Here is an 11,132-nt window from a genome sequence, read left to right as displayed (position 1 = left end):
TCTGCATCTGGTCAGGGCCTGAGAAATTATGAGAACAATGCAGAGGGTTTAGGGATCAAACCTGGAAGTGGTGAGCATCACTTCACTGGTGATAGTCACCTTCTCACCAGCTTAGATGCAAAGGGGATGGAAAGTGTAATCTAGCTATGGGATATGTAATTCAGCAAATGAAGTGCCTATGTGAATAATGAGCTCATTTCTCCCATATGCTCTTGGGAATTGTAGGTGTAAAGTTGGTAGCATTGGAAAATAATTCTTCCCAATTTTACCAAAATAAAAAGCCTAATAGATTCTAGGAAAGACCGATTATGTTCAGAATAAGACGGGTTTTAAAAAGTACATTACTTTTAAGTAAATCATGAATGCTCTGGCTCCCTATAGCCTTTCTCACCTGGTCTTATAAACAGCTACTTCACACATTGTATTCCCTTGTTGGTTCCTAAACATCTGATTTTGTCAACTCTGGACCCAAACTCATTGACAGATATCTCAGAAAGAGGAGGTAAGGGAAAGAATGCCTGAAAAGTAGAGAGAGAAAAATGGAATTCTTGCAGATTGGAAAGGCGATTATGGGTCTAAAAGGCATGAGGGGCTTCTGACTTTCTCCCTAGCATCATTCACAGTGGGATGAAAAAACTCAGAAATTATTTCTTTAAATATTCTTACATTTTCACATTGTAAGTTTATACCCTAGGAGGCACTGTATTCTTACAATAATAAGAGAAAAACCCTATCTTCCAAGTGTGATACAGAAGCATCAAGTTGATAGGACAATGCGAACTATGACAATGAGTTTCTCAGTGGTAAATGGTGTGGATGCCTTAGTGATGACAGGAATCATCTCTCCAATAACTTTGTACTATTTAAGACCCCAGAACCCTTGTGCATGTGTGCATAAATGTGTGTGTGTGTGTGTGTCTCTGTGTGTGTGTGTGTGTTGGATGGGTATGGTGATGGACAGGAATGAGTACATGGGTTGGATTCTTAAAGAATTTGATTAAAAATTGAAAATATTTATTTCCTGAACACCTATGTGTGTAGATCAACAGTTAAAGCCATTATACAAGCACCATGCAAATGTGTGCTAATCTAACAGAAGCAAAAAGGGGAATTATCAGTATTATTTAGGGGAATTGGAATACAAAGTGGCAACCATTCACAAACTGGAGGCAACTCATGTAGGGCTCTTACCAAGATGGAACCACCTTGGGAAGCTCAGAAGACTAATCCTTACTACAGTGACAAAGACAGGGGACATATAACCAGTCTCTCTAACTCTACTCTATGCCTCATTATTTTGCTACACATAACTTCACTGATCTCTAGGTGGAGGGTTCAGTCTCCCATTTATGCTTTTAAAAACGATTTATTGAATGCTTGCTGGAAGCAAGTCTCTGTGCAGAATTCTGTAGAAGACAGATATGATGGTCGGGGCTTATTCACAAGAACATAAGAGAACTACAAGAGTGTATATGATTTCAGAAAAGAAGGGAATTGGTGAGAGGTCCCCTGAAAATACTTATTTTAGACTTTTTGAAACAGGGAGAGAAAAAACAAAGAAGCCAACAAAGGTGATGAAGATCACAGAGAGGAGGATGATTAACAATTCCAAATGTATCAAAGTGATCAAGGACAATGAGGATTGGAAAATGTAATTGGGCTTGGAAGATGGAGGGTAACTGATGGCTTTTGTTCACACAATTTTCTCTGACTACTGAGGATGAAATTATATGTCATGAGGGTTGAGAAGTTAGAAGCAGTGAGTGCAGGCATATGGAAAGGATCTAGAGTTTCACTCATTACAGTCTTTCATACTTTGATGGCATCTGCATTCTCTATCCTTCTCTACCTCCTACTTCCCCATCTCTAGGTGTGTTTTATTCTCTCCCTATACCACATTATGTCCTCATTACCATGTTATCCCATTAATAATTAAACAAACTTAGAGTATATATCCTCAACATAGATTTGGGGAGGAGGGATTAAATTGGGTAATTGGGAACAGCAAAATAGAGGAATGGTGGAATTGATTTTTGTTCTTTGCTGACTCTTTTGGTTCTTTAGCGCTTAGAGCCTGCATAGACTTCCTCCTGGTTGATGTGCTAAGCCCCTATAATACATAGAGGAAAAGGCAAAAAATATCAACACCATAGAAAAATAGGTCCACTAAATATTAAATTGTAAAATGAATTGCTGATCATAAATTAAAACACTAACATTGATAACAAAGAATTTAAATGTGAATTATTCCTTTACCCCCAGAAAGTTCTGAAATAGTATTAATATTTGTTGTCATTTTTTTTATTTAAGGACAAATCCTTTGAGTGTTCTGCATGCCCTACATTTTCTGGTGAATGAATAAGCTAGCAACACCACTTGAGAATACAGGAGGTGACTATATTGTTTTCCCCCAATTTGGTTCCATAATTGGGAGCAGTGTGGTATTTGAGTAGATTCTACAAGTTAGTCAGAGTCTTCAGATTGCTGTTGATCCTTTGGATAACATGAGGTTAAGGTTGGATCTTCTTTGTATGAAGTTGAACTAACTGAAGTATTTTGTTGCACATCTTGTTCTGAGCCTTCACAGGTGGAAGATTCATCTTGTACTGAGCTTTGGCAGGAGGAATGATGAAATTCTGGCTTCATATCTTCTGATAGAGCATCACTTGAATTTTGGCATAGACTTTTCATTTCTACCAATCTGATGTCTTTTGTTTGTATAGTGCTTATTTTCATATTGTCTTTTGTTGGTCTAGTGTTTATTTGCATGTCTTCTTTTTTGATAGCTGTGCATCGAAATTTTTGTTGGTTCTTATCTTGTAATTGCTGATCAAGGTGATGTTGAGGTATGGTGTGCAAAGCTTTGGTCTCTTTGAATATAACTTTCTGCATTAGGAATTCTTTCTCTAATATATCGTGGGTTTGCGTGGAGTGGGATTCCCAATTTATGGAACGTTTCATTTCAAAATTTCTTTCTTGTGCTTTATGATCTTTGTTTATCCATTCTTGAGTTTCCCAGTCTTGGGATTGTTGGCCTAAAGATTGCCAGTCTTGGTGTTTCTGAATTTGGGATTGCAGATGTTCACCTAGCTGCTTTGAGGATTTCTCCTCTTGAACCTGCAGGTCTTGAGTTTGTTGAAATTGGATTTGTTTTTTAAGGGATTTCTCCTCTTTGCCGTGGTTTTCACCTTGCAAGTTTTGGTATTGTTGCTTTAGGGATTGCTTTCTTTGGGCCAGCTGGTCTTCAGTTTGCTGATCTGAGAATTGCTTAACTTGAACTTGCTTATCTTGCTTATCTATGGAGTGCCTCTTTGGGGATAGCCAGCCTTTGATTTGCTGGTCTAAGGATTTCCTCCTTGGGGGTTGCTGGTCTTGGATTGGTAAGTCCATAGATTTCTTTCTTGGATGTTTGTTATGCAGGTCGAAGGAAGTCTGCTTGATGGATTTCCTGATTTGGTGGTGTTTCTCCTTAAATTTCCATTCTTCAGTCAGTAACTTGACTTCTGATTGAAGGTCTTGATATGATACCCTTGTAAATTGCTGGTCTTGATGTTGGATATTTTGAAGATCCAGGGATTGCTGTTCTAGGTGTTGTACATTAATGGCCTGCATAGCATGGAATGTTTGGGCTTCAATTTGCATGGTTTCGGATAACAGGTCTTGTGTGACATGGAAAGTTGGGGCTTCATATAGCATGGATTGTGGCAGAACTTGTACTCGGGAAAGCATATCTTGGGAAGGCATGTTTTGAGATTCTATGTCCTTGGATTGTGTGTTAGGGGATTGTATGTTTTGGGGTGACATCTCTTCAGATACCAAATCATGAGACAAGAATGTTGAGGCTTCATATAGCATGGATTGTGGCAGAACTTGTACTTGGGGAAGCTTATCTTGGGAAGGAGAAAAGAATGTTGGGACTTCATATAGCATGGATTGTGGCAGAACTTGTACTCGGGAAAGCATATCTTCGGAAGGCATGTTTTGAGATTCTATGTCCTTGGATTGTGTGTTTTGGGGTGACATCTCTTCAGATACCAAATCGTGAGACAAGAATGTTGGGGCTTCATATAGCATGGATTGTGGCAGAACTTGTACTCGGGAAAGCATATCTTGGGAAGGCATGTTTTGAGATTCTATGTCCTTGGATTGTGTGTTTTGGGGTGACATCTCTTCGGATACCAAATCGTGAGACAAGAATGTTGGGGCTTCATATAGTATGGCTTGTGGCAGAACTTGTACTTGGGAAAGCTTATCTTGGGAAGGAGAAAAGAATGTTGAAACTTCATATAGCATGGATTGTGGCAGAACTTGTACTTGGGAAAGTTTATCTTGGGAAGGAGAAAAGAATGTTGGGACTTCATATAGCATGGATTGTGGCAGAACTTGTACTTGGGAAAGTTTATCTTGGGAAGGAGAAAAGAATGTTGGGACTTCATATAGCATGGATTGTGGCAGAACTTGTACTTGGGAAAGTTTATCTTGGGAAGGAGAAAAGAATGTTGGGACTTCATATAGCATGGATTGTGGCAGAACTTGTACTTGGGAAAGTTTATCTTGGGAAGGAGAAAAGAATGTTGGGACTTCATATAGCATGGATTGTGGCAGAACTTGTACTCGGGAAAGTTTATCTTGGGAAGGAGAAAAGAATGTTGGGACTTCATATAGCATGGATTGTGGCAGAACTTGTACTTGGGAAAGTTTATCTTGGGAAGGAGAAAAGAATGTTGGGACTTCATATAGCATGGATTGTGGCAGAACTTGTACTTGGGAAAGTTTATCTTGGGAAGGAGAAAAGAATGTTGGGACTTCATATAGCATGGATTGTGGCAGAACTTGTACTCTGGAAAGCATATCTTGGGAAGGCATATTTTGAGATTGTATGTCCTTGGATTGTGTGCTTTGGGGTATCATATCTTCAGATACCAAGTCATGAGACGAGAATGTTGGGGCTTCAAATAGCACAGCTTGTAGTGGCGGCAGAACTTGTACTTGGGAAAGCTTTTCTTGGGAAGACATGTTTTGTAATTGTATATCTTGGTATAGCATATCTTGGGAAGACATGCCTTGGGATGGTGTGTTTGAAGATGGTATCTCTTGGGATGGCATATCTTCAGTTTCTGTGTCATGAGACTGTGTAACATGGGATGGTGGGGTTTCAGGTAGCGGGGCTTTTACTAACAGAACTTGAGATGACAAGTCAGGTTGTGGTAATGCTTCAAGACTTTTTACAGAATCGGATGGAAAAACTTGGGGTGTCAAGGAGTTAGCCTGCATTGATTGTGTTTCCATTTCTGGAGGTTGTTCGATAGCAAAATGTAGATCTTCATCATTTATGTGTTCATTGTGTCCAATTTCTTCTGAGGGCCTTTTCTCTAATATGACAGACAAAGGTTGCTGCTCAGTATCAGTCTCGTAAGGTCTTAAAGAAGGAGGGATATTTTTCTGTTGTTCATCTGACTCAGATAAAGAAGTTGTGTAGCAATTATTACTGCCTCTCTTTTCTGAATGATGGATGGTTAAGGGTTTTCTTGAGACTCTTAATTTGAAGAAACTATAGCCTCCAAAGAAAACAGGTTGCATCTTTGCTGTTGATTTGTCCTTGAAACACTCTTCTTGAAAGTCAAATTGTATTATAGCATCTTCTTCTATTGTAGATAATTCATTCTTTTGAGTAACATCCAAAGGCAAGAAAAAGACAATCTATAAAACCAAGGGGTGGGGTAAACATTAATTTAACAATCGTCTTTGATGTTTTCCTTTTTGTATACCCAAATTATTTTCATCTCTGCCTTAAGACAGACAGGGACTAACAACTACACGAGGAATAAGAAAATGAATACCAGTACTGTCTTTACCATCAACTCATTGGTTTTCTTTTGGACAAGTTATAACCATCTATTATCTCAAATATTGAATAGGAGAATTTGATTAAGATAATCTGAAAGTCTTCCCATAACTTAAGATTATAAATCCTATAAAGCATTTTAATTTATCCAGTCAATATTCATATATTCTGGTTAATTTATTTATTGATCACCGGCTAGATGCTGGAGATCAAAAATAATTAGATGTGGGTTTTCCCATAAGGTGCTCACAATTATAGGTAGACCAACATATAAATAGGTAACAATATAGTTTAGCAAATACTATTATGTAAATAGCTATTAAGTGCTTTATGAGAACACAGAAGATAATCTAATTCTGAGCCAGGAAATGCTTCATAGAAGAGGTGGTATTTGATCTATATTTTGATAAGTAAAAATTTGTCAGGGAAACAACAAAACATGAAATAAGGTAGGAGTCAAAATCCACATTGAGCAAACCTTGGGTACAAAATCATACGTAGCATATGACTTGTGATGTAGCATAGTGTGATGGCAGATGGTAAATATTTAGATGGTATAGTAGATATAAACTAAATGTTTCTATGTGTAATAATGGATATATGGAAAATAAAACTTTTAAATACCATGTAAATGACAATAAAAATCATGAAATACTTAGGGGAAACTTTAACAAAATATGCACAAGACTTATCCACTGAAAACTACAAAATATTGCTGAGAGAAATAAAAGATGTAATAAAATGTAGACATATTCAACAGACATGAATAAGAAGACTAAAAAGTCTCAATAAATAAATTTCCCCTAAATTATGTATAGGTTCAATGCAACTCCAATAATAATCCCAGCAACATTTTTTGTGTTTTATGGTACAGAGTTTGTATTGGGATGATGAAAAAGTTTGGGGCATAGATAATGGTAATGATTATATTCATTATGAATGTATTTAATTACACTGAATTGTAAAGTTAAATGGTTAAAATGATAAATAGTATATTTATTTTACCACAATGAGAAGGAATTACTCTAAAGTTTCAGAAATTAAGAAAGTGTGGAATATGTGGAAGAATACATAGATCAATGAAAAAAATAAAAGTGTTCAAAGAGACCTACAAATAAGAGGTCAATTGATTTTCACAAAGGTGCCAGGGTAATGGGGGAAAGCATTGCATTTTCAACAAACAGTGCTGGAACTCTCCATGGTGGTAAATGTGTGTTTGTGTGTGCGTGTGTGGGTGGCGGGGGGGGAGGATGGTGCATGAATGTCTAACCTTACCTCACAACTATACATAAAATTTAACCAAGTCAGCAATGGAAGAAATGTTAAAAGGACTGCTGTAAAAATAAGAAATAGAAAGGGAAGAAGAAACATAGTCATAAAGAATAAAAATGGCAACAAACAAGTACCTGTCAATGATAAATTTAAATGTAAATGGATTAAATGCTCCAATCAAAAGACATAGAGTGGCTGAATAGATAAGAAAACATGACCCATATATATGTTGTCTACAAGAGACCCACTTCATAACAAAGGATGCACACAGACTGAAAGTGAAGGGATGGGAAAAAAAATTTTAGGCAAAGAGAAAGGAAAAAGAAAGCTGGGGTAGCAATACTTATATCAGACAAATTAGACTTCAAAGTGAAGGCCGTAACAAGAAGGAAGGCCACTTCATAATACTAAAGGGACTGATACAACAAGAGGAAATAACTCTGATAAACATACATGCACCCAATGCAGAAGCACCCAAATACATAAAACAACTTCTGAAAGATAACAAGGGAGAGATTGGCAGCAATGGAATCATTGTAGGGGTCTTTAGTACCTCATTGACATCACTGGATAAATCTTCTAGACAAAAAAAATCAACAACAGCAATCCTAAACACCTCACTAGATCAGATGGAGCTAATTGACATCATCAGAACATTTCACCTGAAAGAAATACACATTCTTCTCAAATGCACATGGGACATTTTCAAAGATAGACCACATATTAGGACACAAATAAGTCTCTTCAAATTCAAGAGGATAGAAATCATATCAAGCATCTTCTCATATCTCAATGGCATAAAATTAGAAATCAATTACAATAAAAATAATTTTTTTAAAAAAAATCAAACACTTAGAAGCTAAACAGCATGCTATTAAACAATGATTGGGCTACCAAAGAGGTTAAAAAAGAAATAAAAGCATCCTGGAAATAAATAACAATGAAAACGCAACAATCCAAAATCTATGGGACACAGTGAAAGCAGTCCTGAGAGGGAAGTTCATCGCTCCACAGGCCTATCTCAAAAAACAAGAAACACTGGTAATAAATTATCTAACCCTACAACTTAAAGAATTAGAAAGAGAGCAACAAAAAAAGCCCAGAGTAAGCAGAAGGAAGGAAATAATAAAGACCAGAGCAGAAAAAAATTACATAGAGACAAAAAAAAGTTCAAAAGACAAATAAAACCAAGGATAAACAAGATGGATGGACCTCTAGCCAGGCTCACCAGGAAACAAAGAGAGAGAACACAAGTAAACAAAATCAGAAATGAAAGACCCCACAAACATACAAAGGACTGTAGAAAAAAAAATACTACAAACAACTCTACTCCAACAAACTGGACAACAAACAAAATGGACATATTCCTAGAAAAATACCATCTTCCAAAACTCAATCAAGAAGAAGCAAAAAACCTGAATAGGCTGATAACTACAGATGAAATTGAAGCAGTATTCAAAAAACTTACAGCAAACAAAAGCCCTGGGCCAGGCGGCTTCACAGAGGAGTTTTACCAAAGATTCAAAGAACTAATACCTATCCTCCTCACTCTATTCCAAAAAATTCAAGAGGAAGGCACACGCCCAAGCTCTTTCTATGAAGCCAGCATAACCCTAATCCCAAAACCAGATAAAGACACTACAGAGAAAGAGAATTCCAGGCCAATATTGTAATGAATATAAATGCTAAAATCCTCAACAAAATTCTAGCAAATTAGATCCAGCATTACTTGAGAAAGATCATACACCAGCCTTTCAGGTGGTGACAGCCTTCCCACGACAATATGCCTGTGAGTTCCTTGGTGCAGGTTTTAGCAGAGATCTTGCTCTTCTGTCCACATGCTTCCTTCACACTGGTTTTGGATTGCAGAGGGCCTCACTTGCCCTCCGAATTGCCGAGGTCATCGTGGTCGGCAAACTGCGGCTCGCAAGCCACATGTGGCTCTTTGGCCCCTTGAGTGTGGCTCTTACTAAGCCTTAGGAGTACCCTAATTAAGTTAATAACAATGTACCTACCTATATAGTTTAAGTTTAAAAAATTTGCCTCTCAAATAAATTTCAATCATTGTACTGTTGATATTTGGCTCTGTTGGCTAATGAGTTTGCCAACCACTGGCCCTAGGACATTAACCACAGGGACTGCAGAGGCCTGCAGAGGTGGGAGGCGGGGGCTGCATAGATGGGAGCTAAGAGGAGATAAGATGGCAGTCCAGCTGCACAAACACCAGGCCCAGCCAGGGACAAGCTCTCCCAGCTCGGAAAGGATCTCCTCCATCCCTCTCCAGAAGAGGAGAAGAGGAAACACAAGAAGTAGTACCTGGTGCAGAGTCCCAATTCTTACTTCATGGATGTAAAATGCCCAGGATGCTATAAAATCACCACCGTGTTTAGCCATGCACAAACAGTAGTTTTGATTGCTACTGTGTTGATTGCTCCACTGTTCTCTGTCAGCCAACAAGAGGAAAAGCAAGGCTTACAGAAGGATGCTCCTTCAAAAGGAAGCAGCACCAAAATCACCTCAAATCAAGAAGAGTGGGAAACCATCCCAATAAACACATTTTGGATATAAAAAGAAGAAGGGGGGGAGAAGGAGAAGAAGAAAGATCATACACCTTGATCAAGTGGGATTTATTCCAGGGATGCAAGTTTGGTACAATGTCCTCGAATCACTAAACATTATACATCACATAAACAAATTGAAAGACAAAAATCACATAATCAGAAAAGCATCACAGCAGCTGGCAGGATGGAGGTGAGGGATAGGAACTGAGTGAGTGAGGGAATGAAAGGAGAGTGTGTGGATGTGTGTGGTATGTGTGTGAGTGAGGGAGGGACAGTTAAATCTGGCAGAAGCAGCAGAGGCTGGCAGACCAAGCTCTCTTGGACAGGGAGAGACTACCACCACTGCAGGCACTCCCCAGATTGCAGGACTCAGGCACAGAGCCATCTCGAAGGGGAGAGTGGCCTCTCCTAGGAACTCATCAGCACCACCACCCAGACAGGTCTTGGACACTGCCCGCGACCCAGCAGCCACTCCAGCCAAAATCCTGCTGTCCCACCCACAGACCCGTGAACGCTGGGACCTCTACCTCCAAAGGTGCACCACTCCCACAGCAATAAGTGCAACTTCCCCCCTCCCTGGTAGCAGAACGCCAGACACCACATTCTTGCATTTCCAATATTCTCGCATTTCCAACATCCATGCGTTTCCAGCGTGCAGACTTCCAGGGCACACCACTACATAGGCAGTTCTTGGATGGCGCTGTGAACCCCTGCTGGGTGTGATTTTGAACAGACAAGGGGGCGCTGCCCCGCAGTAGAAATTCTGAATTCCCTCTTCCTGAATAAATGCTCACAGACAACCTATCTACGCATCTTTAGCACCAGGGCCCCTCAGACTGTGTCAGAGCTCTGCGCTGGCAAACTCACTGCCACAGTCATGCATTTCCAATGAATAGGCACCCAGAGCCCATTTATCCACAGGGCGCTCGGGAGCCCCTGCCAGCCCCTGCTAGGTGCCATCTTGAACAAACAGGGACGCACTCCCCCCAGCAGTAGAAATTCTGAACTCACTCACCCTGGATACCTGCCCACAGATGCCTCAATTATGTGGCTTCAGTGCCAGGGCCCTTCAGAGTGCTTCAGTAAACTATGCTGGCAAATGCACTGCTGGTACCCCTGTGAGCCGCCACTGGGAGCATGTGCCTATCCACCACAGGTGCAGCAGGAAAAACTGAGTCTTCCCACCCCACAGCTGCAGAACTCTGGACACTACAGTTGAATGCTTTTCTAGTGTCACTGTGAGTCCCCACTGGGCACATACAACTTCAACCAAGGACATAAGACAGCAAAAATTGGGACAAACCCCTCCATGGCTGCTGCTGACTTCTAGACACCACAGTTGCACATTTCCAGCTCACAGGCCTACATCAAGAGAACTCAAATAGCTCAAGTAGAGAGCTACGCTAGATTACCAAGCCCAGGAAACCTGAGAGATCACACCAGTAGCACTATCC

General features: G+C 39.6%; 1 protein-coding gene and 1 pseudogene across 1 annotated transcript in view; one reads left to right on the top strand and one right to left on the bottom strand.

The window, feature by feature from the left end:
* Positions 1-2,361: 2,361 nt before the first annotated feature.
* Positions 2,362-11,132, bottom strand: part of MS4A14 (membrane spanning 4-domains A14) — a 29,287-nt gene continuing 20,516 nt past the window's right edge. The window contains exon 4 of the mRNA XM_015563132.1: positions 2,362-5,700. Within this exon, the coding sequence (XP_015418618.1) occupies positions 2,464-5,700 (3,237 nt within the window). The 3' untranslated portion in view covers positions 2,362-2,463. The remainder of the gene's footprint in view (positions 5,701-11,132) is intronic.
* Positions 6,998-9,684, top strand: LOC107182891 (annotated as a pseudogene).

The sequence above is a fragment of the Myotis davidii genome, unplaced genomic scaffold (assembly GCF_000327345.1).
Source record: "Myotis davidii unplaced genomic scaffold, ASM32734v1 scaffold818, whole genome shotgun sequence".
NCBI lineage: Eukaryota > Metazoa > Chordata > Mammalia > Chiroptera > Vespertilionidae > Myotis > Myotis davidii.
The sequence above is the reverse complement of the archived record's forward strand: the minus strand, read 5'-3'. Positions and strand labels throughout refer to the sequence as shown.